At 29.5% G+C, this 27,141-nt stretch overlaps 2 protein-coding genes across 2 annotated transcripts; one reads left to right on the forward strand and one right to left on the reverse strand.

Annotated features, from left to right (window-relative positions):
• The first annotated feature begins 11,758 nt into the window (after positions 1 to 11,758).
• On the forward strand, positions 11,759 to 14,285 carry LOC100799843 (protein LOL1). Its single transcript, XM_003549934.5, has 6 exons — positions 11,759 to 12,017; positions 12,125 to 12,270; positions 12,820 to 12,933; positions 13,079 to 13,192; positions 13,368 to 13,477; positions 14,051 to 14,285. Exons 2-6 carry the CDS (start codon positions 12,210 to 12,212, stop codon positions 14,087 to 14,089), a joined length of 438 nt encoding a protein of 145 aa, XP_003549982.1. The 5' UTR covers positions 11,759 to 12,017; positions 12,125 to 12,209; the 3' UTR covers positions 14,090 to 14,285.
• Positions 14,286 to 18,495: 4,210 nt separating this feature from the next.
• On the reverse strand, positions 18,496 to 23,117 carry LOC100782906 (ferredoxin C 2, chloroplastic). Its single transcript, XM_003550900.5, has 6 exons — positions 22,743 to 23,117; positions 22,543 to 22,606; positions 21,424 to 21,512; positions 20,095 to 20,163; positions 18,815 to 18,859; positions 18,496 to 18,706 (listed from the first exon to the last, which is right to left on the reverse strand). Exons 1-6 carry the CDS (start codon positions 22,968 to 22,970, stop codon positions 18,662 to 18,664), a joined length of 540 nt encoding a protein of 179 aa, XP_003550948.1. The 5' UTR covers positions 22,971 to 23,117; the 3' UTR covers positions 18,496 to 18,661.
• Positions 23,118 to 27,141: the final 4,024 nt, after the last annotated feature.

The raw sequence follows: 27,141 nt of genomic DNA on the forward strand, positions 1-27,141 counted from the left end.
TTTTAATTTTGCAACATTTATTTGATGGTGGTTATTTAACATCGGGAAAAACATTTACATGTTATAATTTGATTGGAAAATTTGATAAAAAAGATACAAAGAAATTAATCTAAATTTTGTCTTTCGTGTATAACCTTTTTCCACTTAACACTTTTATTCCCCTTTTTCATACGTCCTTGCTAAAGATAAAAATGAGCATAGTGAGAAGGGTTAAAATGGTTGTCATTTGCTTTAATTTCATGTTTGACAAGGATATAAACTAAAATTAAGATGGATCTAAGAGAGTGGTGAAAGTGAACAAAAAACTTCTGGCATATATAAATGTGACGGAGTCTAAGTGGACGACTTTTACAAGTGGTCCATCATGCACAATAATTAACAGCCATTGGATTCATCAAGGTGCATAGCTTTATCATACATCCTCCCGCATCAAACATCTCCATCTTCCCTTTCATTCTTCTTCACCATCATTGCTACCAGCTTAGGCTAGAGGAGTTATCAGAGAAACTATATTTAATGTTTATCATAAATCAAGGAGATGTTTAACGCTCCCAAAGAAAATTAGTTGATGTGTTGAGATATTTTTGTTGTGTTTCAGATATAAAAATCAAAATCATGAAATCGGAAATGAAAGAAAATGACGCACAACATAGAAAAAAAACCCAGATCTGAATTAGCATAACAAACAAACACAGTATTGAACCAAAAACGCTCCAAACAGCAGAGGGGGGACACGAAAAACACAAACAAAAACTTGGTGAACGCCGATTTCGCTTTCCTTTCGAAGTTGCGCCACCAATAAGTTCTCTTTCAAATTCAAGTGAGTTTCTTCTCCGCGTTTGGTTTCAATAACCATTGCGTGGACGCACATGCCCACGAGCAGTGTCCGCGGCGGAGGCTTTGAGATTCAGAAACTCGGGTTTGGAGACGACGGTTCAGGGGACTCTTTAGGTGGGTCTCATGGCCTTAAGGACGAAAGAATGGGGAGAGGAGAGTGGAGGAGGGTTGGTGACTCAGGGTGGCTTTTTGTGGCGGTGATGGGTGATAACTGGCCGCAGACGGTGGAAGGAGCTACCGGAGAGGGACGGAGACTACAAAGAGTATAGCTGTGGTGTGGGAGGTATATAATAAAGATGTATTTATGGCTATTAAAAATCTTCATTTTATAAATGTATTAGTAAGTATAAAATTGTAATTTTTTTAAAATTCAACAATGAGATAAAAACGAGTTAAGCATGTAATGTAAAAAAAAAAAATCCACATCATATAATAGTTTAATTTTCATCTATTGTCATCCTAATTTTTTTCCATCATCATATCGTCAAGAGTTTTCATAATATTATAAGTTTGTCACTTTTAGTGTTATAATAAACCATAAATATCTTATTCATTAAAAAAGTCTTAAGTATTTTAACAATTTTACTCAAATTTTGTAGAATTATTATAAACAATAATTTATATTTCTCCCCGAATATTTAATTAAGATTTAAATTTAAAATTACTGATTATCTTAGAACATTTTTTATATTAGTTTATCTACGTCTTTGATGATAGAAGTTTTTCACTTATTAAAGTAACGATTAGAGTGAAACTCTTTTAATAATATTGTAATATGATCAAGTGAGAAAGCAAAAAACAATAACTAAACGTGGCAGCATGTACGAATGAATTCAGTAAAAAAAAAAAGCATGTACGAATGAAAAAAATGTGGCAGCATGAAATAATTTTCATTGATTTGATCTTTGAACTTCTGTGTCACATGGGCATTAATTTGAATCCATTCATTTTCATTTTGATCTGAGTAATTGAAAATATAAAATTACAAAAAGAATAAAAATAATAAAATTTTATCTTAAATAGAAAAGATTAAAAACAACATCTAATAAATATATAACATAAAAAAATATAAAAGTTTGAAATTAACATTTTAAAGTATTTCAAAAAATGTTAGAAATTATTAAAATAATCTGTTTATTAAATAATCATATAAGTTTTTTAGCTAATAAAAAAATTAAAAACTAATTAAAATATTTTGTAAAACATATTCTAACTTTATTAAAAATTGGTGGTTTGATTTAGGTAATTAAATAAAATCAATTTTAAAATTGGAGAATCTAATCGGATCAATTTAGACTTTGGATTTTTTTTGCACCCGATAAACCTGAACCAATATATATTAAAAAAACTTATATAGTTTTATATTTTTAAATGTATAGTTTCTTGAGGAATGATTTACCATTTAGAGACTTTTTTCCATAATTTGATTTTTTTTTCTTACTATTATTATTTTTAACAAGATATATGTTATATTTTTCATTTTCATTTTCTTATAGATCTAATTATCCAATCTAATCTAACTCATTTCCAATCTATTTATGTTAACAATAAAAAAATTATATACTAATACTATAAAATAATTTTACAATTTCATTCAATTACAAACTATTATTTATAGTAAGTTTATTGATTTTTACTATAACACTTTTAAAAGTTACGCTGATACTAATATTTAATTGATGATTAAAATATTTTTTTTTTGTTTTCACAAAAGGAAAATGTTAAATTTTTAGAATATTTATTTTTGTAAAATTAAGATGTATCAAATTTTAGTCTGAATTAGATTGAGTAAATCTAAATCTATGATTATGATTTTTTTTTTCACATTAGTTATGCATGCATGTAAAAAATGTATATAGGTTCGAAAATTCAAATCTTACTTAATCAAAAAAAAAATAATACATTTTAATTTTATAAGAATATACTACAAATTTTACAATGATAAACATTTTCAATTTTATAAAAAGAAAAGAAATATTTTAACATTAATTGATTGAGAAGGTAAATATATAAGTATTAAACCCCGTATAACAACTTTCTCCGATTTCATATGATGATATTGAATGGAATAAGAAGAATGTGTTACTAGTAGGTGAGCTTCCATGGCCCATGTTTAATAATAAAAAATAGGTTCCAAGACTTAAAAGCTTTAATGAAATTAAAGAATCCCGATAGACATGTATTGAAAAGCTGTTGAATGAGGAAGCGATCCATGGTGGTGCAAAGTGTAGAAGAGGTGAATGATTGAGCGACACATCTAGAACAATAATGGTAGGAATATCCAGTTAGGATCAGGGTTAGAACGCGGAGAAAATCCAACAAAACTACACCTTTGTGGTCCCTTATGCATGCTTATCTCCGGACCTTGTTTTTGGTTCTTTGTAATGTTGCCTAGTCCACCACCCATGCCATGCCTCACTGGGAGCACTTTTTTCTCTCTCACTCTTCTTTGGTGCTTCCCAACTTTGCATTCTCTCGCTTTCTTGACAATTCAATGCATACACTACCACACCCTTTATTATTATTTTTTTCCCCATATTTCAAGCCTCACAAATTTCTCATTTCTTCCCTCTTGTCATTTTTTTATAATAAACTTTTCTCTTTTTTTCGTATCGTATCTACAAAGTTTGTATTCTTGTTCTGTACACTTTTTGGGAGAAGAAAGAGACACTCACTCGGATTACATTATAGTTGTCTTCAAAGGGGAGCAGTAGTTAGGGTGTGGCTGTTGAGTTTCGTTGCTCTCAAAGCCAGTTAATGCCATTCGTACGTTTAATTGATTAAAAATTTAGAGTCTTATGTAGTACCAAAAATAGTTAGAGTCTTAAAAGGGCTTAAAGGCTTAAAACCATGATATGAAAATGGAATCAAACTATCCCAGCACTATCCCAAATTGACTACCAACATTATAATGTGATATGGTTATGAAATAATCTTGTCTCTTAAAATGTGATCAATCAGATCAGGGATTGTTAAAATAATATATATATATATATATATATATATATAATATATATATATATATATATATAAATAAAGATAATTCTCAACTTACAAATCAATTTTACATGATTGAATTAGATCTAAATTTTAATTGTAATATAGTATCAAAATCTATCTTAAATTCATTGATGGGTCCCTTGTATTTGTCATGCTTCTTGTAGATGGTCTTGAGTGTGTAAGTGAGTGTTGAAAGTCATTTAACCGCCATTAATCCTAACCTATCTTAGTTGTGGTGAGTGACTGTGAATAAAGAAGGTTGTTGAATTCCAATATCGATTAGAAATAATATGAAAATAAAACATATAAATAAGAGACAATCATTATCTTATAAGTTAATTTTGTAAGTTTGAGTTAAACCATAAAGCCAAATTTCTAATTTAACTATAAGTCTATACTAAGAAAAAAATATTCATTAGAAGAAGTCATCCCTGAAATAAATACACTACTTTCAAAAATTAATTCTTCATTTTCAGGTGAGAGATATTCCGGATAAAGTGAAAAAAACTTTAAATTGGCTGGTCCAATTTCTCTTTTCTATTAATTGCATTGGCTTGTCCTTGGGTATATGGCCACATGGGTAAAAGGATGGAAAAGCTGAATGAATTGGGCCACTGAAGAAGTCTAACATAACATGGTTTTGATTGATCAACAACAACTAATGATCACGAAAGTAGTAATAATGCTCTAGCTAGCTAGGCACACTGATTAGGTATGGTATTGTCTGTTGCCTTGTTCTTAATTAGATTAGATGAAGGGAAAATGTGACTTTTGAAAGGTTGTGACCTAAAAGAAAAAAAAAGGTTACACAGAACAGGACCACAATTTTAACAACAATAATAAGGTCACCCCTCAGTCCCTCACTCTTACCTGCATTGTGTGTCCTCAGCACGCAGAGTGTGGTAATCAGTATTCAGTACGATTCTTTGGTCGGGCCCGATTGTCTTGTTTTGGCAACGTCAACGTGGCACATCATGCACCATCTAATTTACTCACTCACTCGGGTATAATAAAAATAAAAAATAGAGAGGGAGTGTGGCAAGTTAATTTGCATCACTGTAAGTTGCACCAATGGGGAGTGAGAGAGAGATGTAGGACCCCATAGAGCTCACTTGTCAGGTTTGATCTTGATATGCCACCTACAAACGCTAGTTCATCATCCGGTTTAGTGGAAAAATAAGACAATGAAATTTTTCTTTATCTTACCCATTTTTACTTCTTTTGTTTTTACAATGGTAACACTAAGATTATAATTTACTAGAAAGTGGCCCGGGTGTATTGCACGCTCGCTCACTTACCTGCAACCAAACTCAGCAGTAAAGAGAGTGAAGGAAGAAGAAGTGGCCTAACATAGATCATGAATAGATTTAATATAACTATTGATAATTTATGATTTTGTGTTTTTTTGTTGTTGTTGTTCAACCATCGTGATTAAGGTTTTTGAGTTTTTGGTTGGATTTTGAAGTATTTTATTCTTTAAATCAATTATAAGATTAATTATTGATTTAAGGTTTAATCACACTTAATTTTATGTATTTAATCTATATTTTTATTTAAATTTTAATGAGTTTTATCTTATCAATTTAATTATTCTATAGTGAGGAGGTGTATTTTAAAAGATTAAATGCACTGACAATTGTTGATTACAGCATCAATAATTAAAAATTGTGATGAAATCAAGTTTATATATAATAATTAAAATTATAATTCATAATAATATCAGTTATTGATTTTTTAATTGATGATTATCATTGAACTTTATTCTCTAAAATAGAGTTTTCTTACTTTAAAGGAATCGTGTCTTTATCTTATAGGTGTCATATTTTAACTTTAGGAATTTTTTTTAGGATGTACATTTAATTAAGCCAAAAGAAGAGAGAGAGAAAATAAAGTTAAAGAAAGAAACTGAATTGAGTAAAGAAAACATAATTGATTAATATGATAAATAATGTGATAGAAGATGAAGAGAGAAAAAATAGTAAAAATGAATTGTAAGAAAAACTAAATATATTTAATGATAACCCTTAATTTTATTATCATCATGTTTTAAAAATTCAGTATCCTCACGGGACTAATCACTTAATATAGTATTAGTCAATCAACAAAAACACATACATTTTTTTTACAGAACATAAAACACATACTCAAAGCATTCAAACACTGTAAATTTAGATCAACACTAGCTAGTTAGGATTAATTTTATTATTTCAAACATGTTCACAAGTATCTTATGACTAATTATTTTTTTTGTGAAACTTAAGACACTAATTAAAAGGAAATAAAAAATATTTAGTAATAAAATTATGTATTATATTAAAAGTCTAAATAATATAATATTGATATTTCTAATTAACAAAAATATTTAATATAGTCTTTGGTGACCAAGAGTTTGTTTGGACACATGGTCAAAACTCAAGTATCTTTATATATCCATGTCAATCTTCAATAAAAATATATAAAAACTTACTATTTGTAGCCTTGTTTAGACATGGATTAAGTGTTTTTCAACTTTACCAAGTTTTGATAGTTAAGAAGATTTTAAGATAGTGTTTGATTTAATTTTCTTCTTTTCAAAAAGAAATTGGATCAAACACATATAGAGAAAAAGATCTTAAATATTAAGAAATTTAACTTTTATAAAAAAGAAGAAAAAGTAACTGTTTAAAAAAGTCGATATGAACTTTTTTCTCTTATTTGATTATGAATTATTGAAATGAAACTTTTAATTTGAATTTTTTTAAAATAAAACTCTTAAAAAACTTTTTATTTTTTTTAAAAAAAATATTTTGTTTGAGTTTTGACATTAAAATATCTTTTAAATATGAATATAGTCCATGGTAACTCTCTTTTTAATATATACTTTCTAAATCGATTTCTAAAACTATATTAATCTAGAAAACCTTTTTACATCAATTATATAATAGCATATGCAAAATCTTTACATCCTTTTGCAACTTGAGACTCCTAAAATATATCCTAGATTAATTTTCCTACGACCAATGTGTAAAAAATACTTTCTAGATTGGTTCTTACTACAATTGACCAGTCAAACTTTCTAGATCAATTATTGTAAGAGCCAATTTAAAAAATATTATCTATATCGCATCTTTATATAATATATATATTTCTCATTGTAAATTTACACTACTATTTTCATTCTTGTTCCAATTTTGAAATCCTTTTCTTTGTCCTAACAACATTGAAATCCTTATTCCTCCTAATGTCAACATCTTCGTTATTTGTTTTGAAGATTCTATCAATGTCAAAATCTTTATTCATTGTCTTTATGGATGCCATTTTCTTCATCATCCTTAATTCTCTTCATCTTTGTCTCTTTTTCTCTTCATCCTTGAAACATTTTTGCTTTCTTTTGTTATCAAAATGTTTGCGGCTTTGTAATTTGCATCTCCTCATTCTCCATTATAATTATACTTTTTTTATTGTGCTTTTGAAAAAGGTATGTTCTTATTCATAAATATAGACATATACATGCACATTGTATAAATGCAAAATTATATCTAGCCTCATAACTTTCTAATACTATTTGAATTTTGTTTTACTAAAATTAATATTGGCTTAATTATTTTTGTATTTCTTAATATTATGTTTTATTGAAATGTTCTACTCATATGTATTAGATGAATTATTAATTATTCTCTTTAATTATTATTCTTATTTTTGGTTAAGTTTTTCTAATACATTTATTCTAGCTTCCTATTAAAAAAACATGTATGCTATATTTTGCGCGATATACAAGTAGTTTTTGAATTGTCCAAATATGTGGACGATTTAAAATTGTTAAATTTGCATAAAAATATATTATTGTGTGTCTTTATATTTCATTTAAGAATAATAGGATTGTATTTTTTTTATTGTTCTTTGGGTCCATACCTAATTGCCCATAACTTATATACATTTTCTAGAGAGAGAAAAAGTTTTTTTGAGTTTTTATGTGACTTAACTGTAACATAGTGAAATTCTTCTTGTGCTAAGAAGTTTGTATCGATAAAAAGATTCAAAATCAATCAATTTAAAGTCTTATGATGATCATGTCAAGATGTATAAATTACTATCGGTAACTTTTTATGACATATTGTCAAAAAATTAAGACACACTATAGCAAGAATGTGCTTCTTCTTCGTATCGGTATTTTTTATTGATCATTTTCCTAATAGAAATGTTCAAACAATTGTTTAGAAATTCACTTTTCACCTTGTTTCTAACCTTATTTTTTAAAATTTTCATAATTAAAAATGATCTCTCAGTTATAGTAATATTAAGATAGGAAGAGTCAATATCAAACAAATTAAAGAATGAATCAAATATTTTCTTAGTAATTGTATATCATATTATAATAAATTTTGGAAACAAAAATAAAATTATAAAAGTATTTAATAACTATGTATAATATAATATAATATATATTTATGAAGGGAGAGGAGGGCCCCTAGTTGCCCCTTCTTAAATTCATCCATAACTATATTTAGTAAAGTTATTAATCTTCATAAACTGGATGAGTTTGAAAATGATGTGGCTATTATCTTATGCAAATTAGAGATGTACTTTCTTCATTTTTTTTTTGCATTATGATTCATTTAATTGTTCATATATATGGTAAAGACAATTAGTTTTGTATGACTATGTTTACTAGTGATGGATGTATCTAGTTAAGTGATACATGAAAATATTGAAAAGGTAAACAAAAAATCCACATCAACTTAATGTATCTATTGTTGAAAGATATACTATCAAAAATCTATTAAGCTTTGTATTGACTACTTAGAAGTAGAAGATATTAAGCTTCCAAAGTTTCTTCATTGAGAAGACTTACAAGGAAAGGTACACAATGGTAACAATAAAGTTCTTGGGTTTTAAGGAAGTTCTTTAAACATGTTTGCACATCTTAAACAATAGGGATGGAGTTTAACCATACTTATATACTCATAAAGAACTTTCTTATCCTGATTTAAACATCAAGTTGGACATGATGATAATGTATCTAATATAGTAAAATGTTTACCACTAGGATCTACCTTTTAAGACATAAGTTAGATTGAATATGACAATAATGAGTATTTATTTTATACAATGGATCAATATTACAAGAGTGTTATGTTGGCATTCATGCATTTTGCTAGTGCAAAAAGATAAAAACAAAAATAAAAAAAATTAGTGTTTACATTCATATTATATATTGGAGTTATTAAAGAAATATAAGGTACTGACTACACTAAATTTAGGGTGTCTATTTTCAAATGTAATGGATTGATAGTAATAATGGTGTACAAATACATGAGTTTAGATTTACATTGGTTGATCTTAATATAACAAGTTATGATAAATAGTCTTTCTATCATGTTATTCCAATCATAACAAATGTTTTATGTCAACGATTTGTCCAACAAAAGATAGTTTGTGGTTCTCCAAGGAAGAATGACAAATGTTAGTAATAAGATTGACAAATAAAGTTTTGATATCAATGAGACTTCTTCTTTTAAGGGAAGGCTACCTGAATTAGATGGGGGAAAAAATGAAGACCATATGTATGCAATAAAAGATGATCAACACAATGGAATATGAGAAAATATCTGTACATGAAACTTGAATAAAGATAAATTAATTTTCTTATCTAGTTTGTATTTTATATTTATTTATCTTATTTGCTTACCTTTTCTTTATTGTCTTAATAGGTAGATGGAAAATCTGTACCAAGTCATAAACTTCACCATGGATGTCTATTATCACATATTTTTCAGATGCACAATCTTCCAATTGTATTTTTGCCCTTTTTATTTTTGTTTGATCCATTATTATAAATATATTTTTTTCAAATGAATATTGATATATGAGATGTAGTATATATAATGGATGGAAAGTATTTATGTGTTGATTTTGTGTTGTTATGTATTTGAGTACGTTTTGTTATTTTTATATCAGAAAAAAATTGTCATTAAAGTTCTATTTTTAGGGGAAAATAGCATTTATACATCAATTGTGAACAAAACTCATAGAAAGATCACTTTTTACATGAACTGTAGAGCAAATGTAGTAACAAGAAAGCATTGACTTTTGGTATCGATTGATTTTACATTCGTGCATGGAATCAATTTGAAATGCTAAAAACAACCAATATTAAAATACTTTTGTAACAATGTCTCTAACTTTTAATGCTATAGGTAACTAATTTAAAACATTATACTATTAATCCTGTAAAAAGAAAAATCTACTATTAATTTTAAGACTATAAAGATGACATAGTGTTTTAAGCAACTTTTTTGTCAACTTTAAATCTTCATCCAATATTGCCATTTACATTTCTAATAAAATCAAGTCTCATGGTTGATAGGAAATTTTTAAGCTTAATGATGAAGATGGATCTTTAAAGGATAAAAGAAGATAAAATAAAAAAAAAATACTCACAATGCCAAAAGACATAGATAAATCTTTTCTTTTAAATTAACTTAACTCATTGTAACCAATTCTAAAACTTGAGTGCAACTTTGGTTAAAAGTAAATTTTATTTGGTACATAATAAGATCCTTCTGATTTATACTTCCAAATTTTAATTGATGATAATAATGATGTTTATAAAATGATAGTATCTTTATCTCTTATATACCAAAGATAAGAACAAGAGGATTATGAGTATATTGAGTAAGATTAAGAAAATGGTACAAAATAAACAACATTAAGTGAGTCTTGTATATGAATAATATCTTAGTTTATTAACATTTATATATGTGAAGAATCACGTCAATTGATATATTCTATGAAGAGTCACATCATTTTACATAACTTTTTTTCACGAATAATCATATCATTTTAAGTTGTGTCTTTTATATTAAAAAAAAATTACTTTATTTTAATTTGTGTCTTCTCATTATCTTGATGTTTGTATATGTGTTTGTATAATTTTATGAATAATTATGTTATTTTACTTAATATTTATTCACCTAAGAAAATATTTCTTGATTCATATATTTATAACTAACTTGTATGATCTTAAAACAAACAAACTTGTGTGAAATATTATAAATATTGGATCAAACCTAAACAAACTTTTAATTAAAAAAAGATTTTCAATTTAAATGAAATAAAAAAAATCTTCAAATTGAATGAATCAATTAAAATCTTCAATTTAAAATAAAAAGAAAAGATAATTTTTTATACACAAAACTAGCAATGATGTCATAAGTCACTTAAAGAAAAAGTATACATTTTAAAAAATTATTTACATTAAAATAAATTAAACTATAACAATATTTTTATCTTTTGAGATGAACAAAGCATAATTCTAAAAATTAGACCGAATTAGTTGATTAGACCAGTTTGAACCAGTTTGAATGGGAATGGATGTCCCAAGTTAGACTATCAAATCAAATATGCAATCGAATCGGTTAAGATTTGTTTTTTTACAATTCCTAAAATATTTTAAATTGTTAATAACGGATTGTTAAATAACATATAATATGTTGTTATGATATTATTTTAATCTTAACAACAATTTATAATAATTAATTATTATCTAAATTTTGATATAATTTAATATTTATGTGTTTTATACAATTTCATGATACTTGTTCATAATCGTTCAATAACTTTTATATTTAAATGTGAAAAATAAAAAAACCCCTTAATAATTTAATGATAATATCCAATAAATAATTTGTAATAATAAATAATTATATAATATTTATAGTTTGATTATAACAATTATTTTAAATTTAAAATATAAATTATAAATTAATCATATTTGATATATATATATATTAACCCAATATCTCAACCAGTCGGATTAGTTTTCACATTAGAACATAGTCCAAATTTGAAGACAAAATGATAGTAATTTAAGCACCGGTCTTGGACCATGCTATTATAATATATATCCAAATCTTTTGTAAATCTTATTTCTTTCTAGTGTCCACTTATATCCTTTAATTTCTCTCTCTACTTAGTCAGCAGCAACTGGCAAGCTGCCACAGGACATGTTATACTGTAATGTATTTTCCCACTTCCCACAGTACATAAATACAACTTCCACTGAAAGGCCTTAACTTAACTCTTATAGTCTTTCTTATTCCTTCTGGAATCCTTCCCTTTAGTTTCATGCGCAAGGGGAAGAAGCAATTCATTTGACTCTTACTTTATTATTTGATTTGCCGGCACCCTCTTCTTCACGGGTTTTCTTCTCACTCTACTTCATGTTCATGCCTTTCTGTTCCATCACCATGTGCATCACTTTTTTTTATCCAAGATTGAGTCTTTACCCTATTTGCTTATTTTCCAGGAGCTGAAAAAAAATGGGAGAAAGTGCTTTGTTCTCTGTGTAGAGTTTGGCAGAGAAAGATAACAACATTTTTTAGTCCTTTATAATGCCAGTTCCACTTGCCCCCTACCCAACACCGCCAGCTCCTTATACACCACCAGCTAATGGTATCATATCTGCCTTTCTCTCTTCTCTATTGCTTACCAAGAAATCTTTCCATCATTTCATTATTGCTTTATGGTACCAAAGGGGTTTAGCTCATTTGATTGAGTATGGTGTATGAGTTCTTGTAAATCCCTTAGTACCTGTCTTCGATTCTTAAGAATAAAAAAGAATCTCATTGCTTTGTGGTGATGGAATGATTGGAGATTTGAATTCTTAGTTCTTTTCTATCATTTGGACAAAATTCTTAAATTGAATGTAAAACCGACATGATTATAAATAATAAAAAAAACAATTCCACTTTCCGATTGGCTAAAAGGAGAAATGGTGAATTGGAGATGAAATTTTTGAGTGAGATTCCTTTGAGACTCTGATTTGGGTGGAATGTGTGGATTTGAGATAGCTGGTGATATGGTTTTGAAATTGGCCAATTTCTCATCCGGGTCTGGCTTAACATTGAAAATTGAGCCTATTTTTAAGATAGATTGAATGCTAGAACCTTTAGCATGTTATGGTCATTTATTTGATACTTAAAATTATTTCATGACTGCTAGGTGTACAGAGTCAACTTGTCTGTTCTGGGTGTAGAAACCTTCTAGTGTTTCCAGTTGGAGCCACCTCCGTGTGCTGTGCTGTTTGCAATGCTGTCACAGCAGTGCCACCTCCTGGTATGCTGCAGTTTTTTTCTCCTCACTTAAGTCTATTATTCTCTATATAAATTGTGTAGGTTATTTGAAAGTTTCAATTTGCTACCTATGATTTCAAATCAACTGATGACGAGGCAGCTAAATCACAAATACTGGTGTGTGACAGGCACAGAAATGGCCCAGTTAGTATGTGGAGGTTGCCATACTTTACTCATGTACATCCGGGGCGCGACAAGTGTGCAATGTTCATGTTGTCACACTGTCAATCTAGCTTTGGAAGGTATTGTAGTACTAATTGTCTCTGAGGTTTAAGAAATTGTGTGTATGTGTGCATGCGCATGCGCCTATTGGACAGACTTTTAAGACGTTTCTCTTATGAGCTAAATGATTGTGGTTTTTAGTCCCTATTTTGGGGGTAAGCAAGCAATAAGCATCAGGTTTGTGTATTGTGACAGCAAATCAGGTGGCACATGTCAACTGTGGGAACTGCAGGATGCTACTGGCGTACCAATATGGAGCAAGATCCGTGAAATGTGCAGTTTGCAATTTTGTAACATCAGTTGGGGTCAGTGTAATCTCTTATTCCTCACTAACTAGATTTTCTTTAAACTGTCTCTAGTCCCAATCATATTGAGAAGGATCCGTACAGGTGTGTGTGTGCCGGAATAGCACTTACCTTTCTCCCTATTCACTTGGAAGAGTAGAAATAGACTTAAGCCCAGTTTGGATAAATTTCTCCATAATTACTTACTTATAGGAAGGCAAAAAAAATAATTAAACTTCTTCCATAATTTAAAATTAACTTGTGCACTTAACTTTTATAAAAGTTTTTCATTTAACTTCTTCAGAAGCTAAGGTGCATTAGTTGATTTGAACTTATGGAAAAGCTTAATCCATTTTACCTTTTTATTTTCTTCTTTTATAAGTGCATATAGAGAAGTTTATTCAAACATGGCCTTAACTTTTTATTGGTTGCAAATAAGATCATTTTTTTTTCATTTAATGAATAAATAGAAGGAATGAAAATAGAGGGAATTTCTCCAATTTGAGAAGTGTTTTAAAGGGTGAGCAAAAATTAGAACTAGAGAAATTTTGTGATATAAGCAACGATTTACTCTGGTGTTACTAAATGATGCAGGCCACAGCAAGCACCACTGAGCAGAAGTTCAGCACCTAAAACATACAAAATAGCAAGGTCATTATAGACTCTACAACCTTGGTTTTGAGTTACATATCGCCCTTAAGGAATAAAGAGGTTATCAGATTGGAGAGGAAACTCGTTTCACGTGTATAGAGTTATTTTTTTGCCTTGCGTGATTGTATTAAATTATATTTTTGTTAGATTGGGTGTATGAAAAAACTATTTATGATAAGTTTTCTGTTTCTGATGAGTGTTTTGAAAAATCCCATCGTTAGATTTTGGGTGTAAAGTTTATTTTCAGCTGTAGATAATTTGTACTATATTAGGAATAATAGATGCACAATAAGAAAGTAATTGACATAACCCTCACAATCACTAAATAAGTGGTTGAGAAGTATTTGGAATGGGTTTAAAGCCGAGAAAATCTCAACTACTCATTTACTTTTCTATGCATATATATATATATATATATATATATATATATATATATGGAATACCAAACACCATTAATTTCATTGAGACACTTTGTGACTTTTTGAATCAGAAAAGGTCCAAGTACGGCCACAAAAGGTAAGCAGTCAGTTGAAACACTAGATGAGCAATTCAACAAGATAACATCTGGGTCCAAAATTCCCATTTAGATATTTTCGGGATGAAATTGAGGTGAGAATTATTCAGCAAGGGGGCATTTTATTCTATGGTTTCCCATTGCTGATTTTGACTTTGCATGAATAACTAACTTCACGGGTGTTTTATTTAGACAAATCTTGCTGAATCGGATAAACATTGGTGACTACATCAAAATCTGAAGAGTATACTAATCAGCATAGTCTGTTTTTTTGTTTTATCAATAAATGTTAGTTTATTAGTTTTATTAGAAATATCAATGAGATTGACCCCTCCCCTTTCTCCTTTCATCCTTAAGCCCCCATTCCTGATGACTTCTCCCCCCTACCCTCTTCTTCTTTCATCCTTAAGCCCCCATTCCCAACCACTGCCAACCATATTTTATTGTTTTATTGATTAAAATTTATTAAAACTATAATCTTCTATTAATATATTTAGATGTTGTATTTTTTTTCTTTTTTATCCCAAAATAATTGATGTTTTAGAATTTTGAAGTCTAAATAATTTTTTCTCAATTATGCCTTATTTAATAGCTACTATAATTGAGATAAGTAGGAGTTTGTAATATAACTTATTACTACTAATTGAATATTAAATAAAGGCTTTGTAATCTAAATTTGCATTTGTTAAATATTTCTTAATTCATATACATTAATCATAAACATCTAAAGATATGAGAATGAGGTAGTACAAAATTAAGAGCATAACTCATTAAACAAGTGGGAATCAAATTTTTGTGTGTATTGAAAAAAGTGTGTTGCAGGCATTTCTTAACTTTGAATATGGTAGAATTCTTAGCTCATGTTGACTATTTGGTAACAACTTTTTTTCTGGATACTATCATTTATCCTTGTGGTTGGTTAGAAATGGGGTTTGGAAATGGTACCATGCCTCGAATTTTCACAAAAAGAGGGCAAGGCCAAGGCTAAGAAAACAGAAAAATTGTAGTTATGATGTGTGCAGTGAACTCATTCAACATGTTGCAGTTGCAAAATGCAGACAGGACTGAGGCAACAACATCCTTTCATTACACAACATAGCAACATATTTGGCAGTTTAACACAATGAATGTCTTTCTCAACCCTCTACTCTGCCCTGTCTTCCACTTGAAACACTAGGAGTTAGCAAAAATCATAGTGAGTGAATGACATGGACATGTCTTCTTACATTTCCAAGCATGGCCCCTTTGATGTTGGCCAACGTTCCCCTACAGTCTTGTTCATGTCAACCATACCGTTATCAGCACTCCAGAGCATATTTTGATTCCAATCATTTTGTAAATGTCATGTTCAATTGAAAATTAGTCTTTTTGTGAGAGTACAAGGGCAGTATCATTTAAAGTTTAAAAGATATTCGGCTGTGACTGTCTCCCTATGAACTTGAATCCTTAGCCAGTTAGCCCTTTCCATAACTTGCTGCTAATAGATTAAAATAGCAAGTAGTAATATCACAATAAGTGGCTGTGAATGCTGGGTGTACAGAACTAGATATGAGAAATCTCTTGTCTTTGTCAATCTGGACGATATTGTTTATACATTGAAGGTTCTCATTTAACTTCTTTCATTGTTATCTATTTTATTTTCTCCTTGTTCTTGTATTCATCACTATTAACTTTGCACATTTTTACTACTCAAATTACTTGCATGTTAACTACTATGATGTGACATGATTGACAAAAGATTTTGTCTTTTAAGCATGTGTGGTAAGAGGTTTGATCTTAGATTTATACATGAAAAATGTTTGTTATTGGGAGAGGTCAAACCTTCAAATAAATATAATATTTTGAGAGATTAGTCCTTAACTTATGTTGGAGGATATTCCAGATTCACCCAAAATAATTACACATGCATGTTTGGATAACTGTTACACCCCTTCCAAAAGAATGATCAAAATAAAAGATACAAATAACATCATTCTCCAAAAATATACTTAACACCCAAAAGTCCTTTAGAAGATTTATCTAATACATGTTGGGAGTTTCACATTATATGCAAATGAGACTAACATTACTCATTTTGCAAATTTGATCCACATTAGCCCATTAAAGTAAGTCCAGAGTTACCAAATTGCTGAGAAGCATGCTATGCCATATGGCTAAAGAGTACAATTAATAGCACCAAAGAATCAATATCAGTATATCGCAATGGACTAAAATGCAAATCCCTCCAAGGTTGATAATTAAGATTGGCTTCTTCATAACATTGCTTCACCAATTTCAGCTTTTTGATTAAGAGAAGAATCACTTCCTTTTCCTATTAAAAGTTATCAATCTATCAACTTCCCATGCATGAGAAGCCCTTCTTTTACATTCAAGGCTTGTGGGACCGTGGGGTACGGTTGTACACTTCACTCACCATCTTGTTCCTAATGACTTTTTTAACTAATAGAGCAATGGACCACAATGGTGTAGTCTTCTCTTGATCCTGCTTTATTATTTCATCAACACTATGCAACTGTTTCCTTCTTCAGCTGGACCAAAACAAATTTGATATTTCTAGCATGGAGCCCAACCGAATCAAATTAAAAGGGTAAATCCAATCTTCTTTATTCGTGGGTTTATCACTATTCCCCATGGACCATCACTAAATCCAAGCATTATTTCTTCTTCAGATGGTCCATGACCATAGGGCATAATTATATCCTGGAGCCCAATTGAATCAAAAGACAGATTGCCATCTCAATCCTTTTTAATGTTTCTATTCTATCGCTATTCTAAATTGACAAGGCAATGTTAAGTGGAATATTGTTTTGGAAAAAAATGGCAACTTCAATCCTGGTCCATTTTCAAGTCTCATGGAGTTCATAAATCCTACAACAAAAAGAGTTAATTTTTTGTTTTTACATTTCCCGACAGTGCTGTTTGGTCACAAAATTTTTTCCAATACCTCATAGCTAATCATTGCTTGAAGAGGAAAAAATTCAAAAGTAAAAAAGTAATTGACAGAGCTCAGCAAACCTTTTTTCATGTTTTAATTTTCTCTTTTCTGAAGTTCTTTCATGAAAAATCATTTAAAGATTAATTGTTGTTTTAGTCCTTTTTTTTTTAAAAAAAAAATGTTTCCAATCCCTAAACAAAAGTTTGATTCATCAAAGCTTTTTTTTTTCCGTCTTCTATTTTATTCTGTCATTTGTTTGGGCAGTTAAACGATGACATAGTGACTGCTGAACCATCACCTGTTACTTTTTTAATTATTTAATGGGGATTCATTTTCTTGTGATTAACTCGACTGACTCGTTTGAAAGGTTTAAACAATTTCTGGCACTTAAAAATCGACAGAGATTATTTCCCTAGACGTAAAGTTTCTCCCCTTTTTTTGCCTCCGATGGAAATTTTGCAAACCTACAAACACATCAATCAATTTTTATTGGAGTTGAAGCTTATTTTGTCTTAGTTACTGCTTCAAAATAAACTAAATAGACAATAAACAAATAAAATGAACCTTCTGAGTTCTTCCTCATTAGTGCCTTTAATGCTGTTGTCTCTTTGGTCCCAAAGCTCTTCCTCTAATATAAACCCGCTCCAGCCTCCAGGTATAGCGTTCCCACAAGTAATGCCCAAAGATAACGCCATTCTGGTTTATTGCTGGCCAATAATTCTTTTCTTTTCTTTTCTTTTTCTCTTTGGCTAAATTAAGTTGGCCAACTCTGGTGAATCGAGAGGGTGACTACTTTTTTAATTCACTTTAACATGGGGACTCAATGTCAACTTAACCCGTGCTTGAGTTAACTCTTTTTAAAAATCTCTAGATATATGTTAGGCGAATTAATTACCCACACCTTGTATACCATACCAAATAGGAAAAAAGATAGGAGTATAGGCATATAGCATGGGGCTTTGCTTGGAATTAGCACAATAGTATATATAGGGAAAAATAAACCAAGACAAGAAGATAACATGGTAGATATATGAGAAGAAGAAAAGAAGGGGAAACAAAATATTCACATTCTTTGCTCCAATAATTGTCAGATTTTCTACATTGCTTACTCGTCAGCCATGGCCAACTCCAAGGCATAGTCATCTCTTTCCTGTAAAGCAATTTTCGGGTTTAAAGTCACGTAATCAAAGACAATAATACAAGCCATCTCATTCTAAAAAAAAATAAAAAGATAAAAATAGTTACAAACAGAACTTACCACTGGTCCTCGAGCAAAATAACGTCCAAATTGAAGCCAATATACCTGTATGTGCCCAGGATTTATTATATTCATAACCAATATTCAAAAAAAAAATGATAACAATGACAACAAAAATATTCTTATCTCACGAACCCCAACAAATGATAATAACAAAGAGAAACGGGACTATACACTGGCAGTGTCTATTTTACACTGTCAACCAATAAAACATCTCCGTTTATGATAACTCTGGTGACCCAGTAATAGCTTCTCTAAGTTCAAGAATAGCATTTGGAAGCTTCAGATGAGAATATAATTTAGGAGACCCAATAAACTTGGAAATTAAATCCAAGAATTATGTGAGTCCAAAACAACATTAAGTCACCATTGAAATGATCGTCAATGGGAAAAGAAATCGCCATTGGTATAGTGCAGTATTGGGAATTAAGTTATCACTGAAATGATGATCAATGGAAAGACAATGATCTAACAAACACCAGCATTAAGGTATAAATTGGGCACAGATCATCACTCTCCCTCTTATATGCTAAAGATTAGAAAACCAACAATAATACCATTGAAGGAAAGAACTTCGGCAAACATGATGATTTAATATGAGCATACTGAGAAAGAGAAAAAGTGAAAAGCTTGCTGGAAAGGGAAACACAGTGAACCAATAGAGGGTAGAAGGAATCCAAAAAAGGAATAAAAAGGAAAAACCCTTGGTGGTTGTAATTGGAGCACAACCAGAAGATAGAAAAGAACCATATAGATATAGACATCTTTGCACTGGATTTCATATTTTAAGGAATGCGACAATGAGAAAATGACAGGACTAGGACACAAAGGATGGTACTACTCTGATACCAAGTTATAGTATTTAGGATAATATAGATACTAACATAGATTGATATTATGCATTACAATGTAATACAAAACACTAACTCAAAGGTCTTTTTCATACTAATAATTACATCAATTACTAGTGTGTAAAGCTCTGGTGCATTCATACAATAACACTACTAGCACTAATTAAATATGGGGGTACCAGGAAATATAATGAAATCAGGAAATAACTCTCAATTAGATGACTTATTGATTCCACGGTATATTCTAAAGATCACAAAAAATATTCAATATTAAAAGGTACAGTAAAGATATTATGAGATATTTTGTAGATATTCTAGCAATATCAATTCTAAAAAGAAAAAGCATCTCCTTAGAGTTTATCGGATTGGCGTCTATTCAAACAGTTATCACAAAATGTTTCAAACTGTAATTGTAGCCTTTCTCATTACCTCATCTTCATCTTGAGTTTCCACTTCAACATCAGAGGTTGGGAAGCCCACACAAAGAAGTGCATAACCCTGAAATGCAACACACTTGTCCAGCTCAGCAATAAAAGACAGTGGAAATTTTAATAACAACAACAATGATAATGATGACGATAAATATTGTTATTATTATTTTTATAACATTTTCCCCAATGTTGTTAACTAATTAACTACCATTTGTGGAAAAGGAATGTTTATTGCAAATGGCACCAAACTAACCATAAACTGGAAAACATCTTTGTTCTGTTGTATGTATATAATCTAACTTATTCATTTTGTGCAAGGGCTCTGGAATAGAAACACTGACCCAAGAAACAAAATGCAAACTATGAATACAATCATATCAGGAATGTCTAAAAAGAAGAGTCAAATAGTTGTACTTCTAAGTTTTAACTTAAGCCCTTTTGAATAAGTAAATCCTTTTCAATTCTCATTGTTCTTTTCATTACAGGAATGAACCAAAAAAGTCATTTCTATTTTTGGCTTTTCTGAAAATTATAGTGCAAGTAAAGCTAACAATGGAAGAGGATAAACAACAGAATAAAAATATTATAGTCCAGGTTAACATATAGGAAACAGCATCCCATTAATAGAATGGTCAATGGCTCATAGTTGTTACAGTTGATTTTCATTTTGGCTTTGAATCGTAATTACAAGTTATGAAAATAATTAAAGGAAAATAGTAAGTAATAGTTCAGTGCATTGGCACTATGAAAAACAGCAAAACTTTCAATGTCCTCTTATTTGCTACGGAATAGGGTCAGACATCAGACTAATGCATATGGTGTTGCCATCTCAAAACTTTAATGGAGCATATGGCTCTATACCAGGAATTAATCCTCCCCTCCTCTACACTATAGTAACAAGCACAACAAACTTCTTAGAATAAAATGACAGAGAGTTGAGACTTGATAGAAAACTGAGAAAAATTATTATTGAATATTGATTAATATTGAGAGGTAAAACTTATTGCTAAGTATAAACTACTATAGTTTATTAGGTTTAACCAACTGTTGGATGCAACAGAAATACAGAATATAATTATCTAAAAAAGACAGCTCTAACTAACAAACAAAATACAGTATACTTTAACAAAAGTATATTGCTTTATCATAATTCATGCTCAATATCTTCTTTTACTCTTAAAACTTAATAAAAATAAAAAAGGGGAAATGCTGATTATTGCGTATAGCATTACAAAATTGTGCATTGGTACTTAACTAGTTGAAATTACTAATTCAAGCATTTAATTAACAAAATTATAAACATAGAATAAAGAGAAGTTAGGTGTGCCTTGTCTCTCAATTCGGCCGATATCCCTAGTGCCTCTGGTTGCCTAATCTTTCCATTCTTTATACGTACAGCACAGCTAGTACAACAACCTGTGATAGATAAAAGGTTTTAAAGAAGCAAACAGTATCAGGAAGCTAGCAATAGCATCACAGACCTGACAGATTTGAATCATAATGGCAATAGAAGTAGCAGAGAAAACAAGTATCAATAATGCATTGCATCATCTACAAAGACAAACTTCACCATATTTTCTTTGCTCCCAAGGAAAAACACTAGTTTAAAGTAATCACCTTTTTATCTGTATTTTAATAAAACCCAGGAAAAAATGGAATCTATCATCAGCCTAGGCCATTGGTAATGATATGATAGGTTTGTAAAATTCTTCTAATGACTTCCAAAAACCTTATGTTATGAAGGACTGACATGTGCTTAGAGATCTAATTTGAACCAGTGAAAATTGGAAAGCCAGTTATCTCCCAAGGGTATGGTAAAAAAATGTCAAATTTGGCACTATAACACCCTTGTTAGTTATATGACGAGTTGTGCAGATCTTAAAAATACTGAAGATAATGAAACCCCACCAAATCTAATAATCTACCATTCCAATTCCATTAAATGACAAAGATGAAACCTTAAAACTAAGATAACTAGAGAAATCAACGGCTTCCTGTAGGAAACAGAAATACAGGTGTAGTCAACAACAACAATAACAAAGCCTCATCCCACTAGGAATGCAGGTGCAGTCAAGCAGCAAAAAAAGAAGATAACATAGCAAATTAGCATGAATGTGTGTATTTTCTGTAGGCACTTTTGTGTAGAAAAAATTATTTTTTTAAAAGAAGAGGAAATATATTATGCAGAATTTTATTCCTCGGCCGTGCTCTCTATATAAAGCTAAAATGTAATACCAAATTCAAATACTAACAACGTCTTAAAAAACAAATTGATAATATCTGTAAATTTAAACAATGTCCTAAATAAAAAATTTCTAAAAAACTAGATTATTTAATTCCTAAATAAAAAATTCCTAAAAAACTAGATTATTTAGTCATGTTTACATCATTTCCTTGTGTGAGAAGATAACAGAAAATTATGAAGAAATAAGATAAAAGTAAGTACCATGCCTGCAGGCGAATGGAAGGGTAATATTCTGGGCCTCAGCAGTATGTAATATATACTGGTCCTGCATTTCATAAACCATAGTCACATTCACACATAAATTTTCAAGAAAAAAAACAATAAGGACCATTAATTTCTGTTCCTCTTGGGTCACAGAAACAAAAATCAACAGCATGCAGTTGCAACGTGAAGGATGGTACCTCAGGCACGACGAATTCGTGAACGATTCCTCGTTGTCTGTCGTGGACTATGACCTTATGCGTGGGAACATCGACGGACGGAGACTGGTAACCGGTTCCGCCCGTCCGCGCCACCGCTGTCTCGAGCTCCGCCTGCGCCGTCGTGGCTTTGCGGCGGGTATTGGAAGGGAATGATTGGTGTTGCTTGGCAAGTGGAATCCCGGGGATTCGAAGAAGGGGAAGTGCCATTTTCTTCTTCTTAGCACAGACAAACACAGTGATGGATAACGAAAGCGAGGTGAGGAACAATACGCGCGTTCTCAGCCAACCGTTAGATTCCCTTCCAACCAATACTCAACCCGTGTACGGTTATCATCACTCGTCCAAGGATTTCACTAAACAAGTTTCATCAACAAGACTTGTTAGTTTTAACTTTCGGTTTAACGGTTGATGCCGAGTTTATTAACATCTATTAAAAATAAACAATAATAATTCTTTTTTAAGAGAACAATAACAAATTATTTAGGGTAAGTAGTCACTTCTTTTCTCCCTAATGTATAAAAAAAAATGCAACAATATATTCGACCGTTAACTTTAGTCTGTCACCATTAATAAAATAAGTTACTTGGGATGTACAAATTTGTTAATTTAGTTTCCAAAAGCGTAAAAAGTGCGAAAAATATATTCAAACGTTAATCGTAGATTGTGAATAATTATTATAATTTGAAAAAATTTATAATAATTGCGACAATATTTTTTTAACAAACTTGTAAATTAAATTGAGTCTAAAAAAAAAGAATACTCGTTTTATAAACTCGTAAATAATTTTTTTATACTCTCGTGTTTGATGAAAGGTTGAAGTAAAAAAATATTTATTGTAAAGCATTATAGTTGAATTAGATTCATGAATAATTTTTAGAGAAAATTGCAATTGAAATGACACTTTTAATTTTTAAAAAACACTCACCTCCTTTGGAATGATTTTTTTTAAGGTTATGATTTTTATAAATGATAAGTCAATAAAAAATAATTGTGTATGATTTTAAAAAAATTAATTTAAAAATCAACAAACTTTTATTATAATTTGTAATTTGATGTCATTGCATATACTAATAGACATTCATATTTTATTATGAAAAATTTATAAAAAAAAATAAATAAATAAATAGTGTTTGATTAAACAAAAATAATGATTTTCTTATCGTTTTATAGTTAAATTTCTTTTTTTTGTGTGTGTTGATAACATTTATTTAAGAGTTAACAACCAAAAGATTGATTTTTTTTTTTTTTTGTAGTTGAAGAAAAGTAAAAGAATTCGTCAAAACAATAAAAATTCACTTTCATTGATAATATTTTATGCATGTTTTAACCGTTGATGAAGCTTAAATATTATATAACAAAAATAGAGACTTACAAGTATATAACTCACACAAAATTTTGTCATAATTATTATAAATTTTTCAAAATTATAATAATTATTCACAATCTATTATTAACATCCGAATATATTTGTTGGATTTTTTACATTTTCGGGGACTAAATTTTATATTTTTATCTTTTATGGAGGCATTTGTTAGTAGAGTAGGATGATAGAAAGTCAAAAAAATATTATATGACAAATATGTCTCTATGTTGACAATTAAAGGTGACAAAGTTGACAATCATTGTGACAAATTCATTCCTATGTGCCACGTAGTTTATTTTATTAAAGTAACGGACGAAAGTTAGCAGTCAAATATATTTGTTGCACTTTTTACACGTTCGATGACTAAATTTTGTATTTTTATCTTTTAAAGACACATTTATCAATGAATTACATATTTAAGAACAAAAGTGATTATTTATCCAATTATTTATTTGAGATCTCTAACTGTCACCCAACATGGTATCAAGTCAAATTACTTCTAATTTTATGACAAATGCTAACAATTAAAGAATTAAAATATCATTAATGAATTATGATTTTCATTTTTCGTTACATTTTTAAGGCAAATTTCAATAAAAAAAATATTTTTAATTTTTAATCAATGTATTTAGGAATGATTAACAAAACTCATACTTTATTTTATAAACTTTAAATAAATCTTGTTAGAATATATTGATTTCTTGAATTCAGCAAAAAAAAATTGATTTCTTTTACTTTAAGTAATTATTCTCTCAAAATAGTAGTGTAACTCTAAAAAGCTCACAAAATAGATTATACAAGTTATTTTACTTTTTAATATCTTATAGATATTTATTTTTATTTTAACTTAAAATGATTAACTAAATAAGATGTATATTCTTGTCTATAGTGAATCTTGCTCTAAATTATTTTGGATTTTTTACGTTTAGTGGGTAATTTTTGAAAAAAAAAATTATAAAAATAAATATTTTTTAAAATTATTACGGATCATCTTTTAAAACACATTAGTTTAAAATATGACTTTGTTATTTGCTATTAAAAAAAAAACAGAATTCCTCGTTACGACTTTCTTAATATTTTATATTTTTAAAATTAACTACTAAAGGCGTCGTTCAATTCACGACTTTGGCAAATTATTGAAGTCATATATAGACTTCTCGATTACCGATTATGTTTCAAGATATTATACAAGTGTTAAGGAAAAAAAAAGGCACACACGTGTTTTCATGCATGCTAACCAAGTATTTCCAACACTATTACTATGTGTAATTGGTGCCTAATCTCTCTACATGTCCTTTTAATGAGCCTATAGCCAACACGCAGCACTGTTGTGGAAGCTTATGTACAGAAAGTGCAAGAGTTTGGGAAAAAAACAAAAGCTAAACTTTATTCTATTTGAAGGGAAGTACGTAGTCCTTTGTTCTAGACATAGAGATTAAAGGGTAAATTTATATAAGGGGCTTCTTTTAAAAACATTTTACGTAATAGGGTCTCTTTTAAAAGAAATTCCAAGGGGGGTCTCTTCTGTACGTGGGTGTCGCCATTAACAATGGCGTAAAGCTTGGAACCGCCAAAGGCAATGGCGGGACAGGAAATGCCGCTATTGGCAGCAGCGGGACAGGGGGTGACTCAGCATAAATCATCATTCGTACTGGCGGGATAGGGCTGAGTAGGAGTGAGAAAAGTCATGCCGCCATTGGTGCTGGCGGGACATGCCTACGTGGGCAGTCCCGCCATTGGAGCTGGCGGGATAGGCTTTGGCACTGTTTTTTTGATGCAGCCTGATGGGACTGAAGCATGGGACTGAAGCGTGATGATTGAAGCTGCACCTAGGGTTCACATGCTATCTCTGAAAAAAAAATTTATGCTAGGGCTAGAGTTCTACTTCACATGCACCCAGTTGTTGCTTTAGAGGAGACTAGGGCACTGTATTGGATAGGAAATCAGATATTAACTTGTGTCTAAAATTACAAAAACTAAAAATTTATGTGTCTAAAATTTATAAATATATACCTAAAGCGAATATTAACTTGTGCCTAATACTAAAAAATCTAATATTACGTGTGTCATCCTAAAGTATCATGCATATATATATATTTATTAGGCTAAACTATCATCCGTCTAAACATATACCTAATACTACAAAAGCTAATATCACATATATAAAATTTAAGAATATATACAACAACTAAATATATATACACATAATATTTTTATACTAACTAAACAAATATATAATATTTTTTTCAATTATACTTACTCATACAATTTTTTTGACAAGAGATTAAGTTATAAAATAATTTCTTATTTAAAACTCATAAGAATAATTAGTTTATCAACCCCCTCCAAAAGTACATCATATATTTTAATTCTACGAATAATTAAGAATACAATTAATTTAGATTCTATAGAAGATATGTAGTATACAAATAAAATAAATTTAGAAAAATAATTGAAACAAGTTGATAAGAAAGAATAATTATTTTAGAAAACTTTATATTTCTTGAGTTAGAATATATTTTATTTTACAGATATTTCTAGAATTCATAATAAAATTCTCATTCTTTGATAAAAAAAAATTAATAATAATATTCTATGCTGTAATTACTGCTAATACTAAAATATTATATACAATAACCAAATATTATTTTGAACCAAATAATATCTAACAATATATACAATAACTAAATAAAATTTTAATTCTAACAAACCAAATAATATTTCCATACTAACTAACCTAACCAAATAATATTTTCATACTAACTAACCTAACATTGGAATATCTATTAATACGTAAAAAATAATAACACAATAGCTACTCATACTAACTAATTTAAACTTAGAACTTTTGTTAATAATAACTAACCTACTATTTACATACTAACTAACCTATAATATTTGTTAATACTAATACTAACTTAAACTTATAATATATATTAACATATTTACTTTGAAAATACTTACCAGGAATTTATGTCCAAGATAAGGGTAAGGGCACTTGAAGGATGAAAGCAC

The sequence above is a fragment of the Glycine max genome, chromosome 17 (genome assembly GCF_000004515.6).
Source record: "Glycine max cultivar Williams 82 chromosome 17, Glycine_max_v4.0, whole genome shotgun sequence".
Lineage (NCBI taxonomy): Eukaryota > Viridiplantae > Streptophyta > Magnoliopsida > Fabales > Fabaceae > Glycine > Glycine max.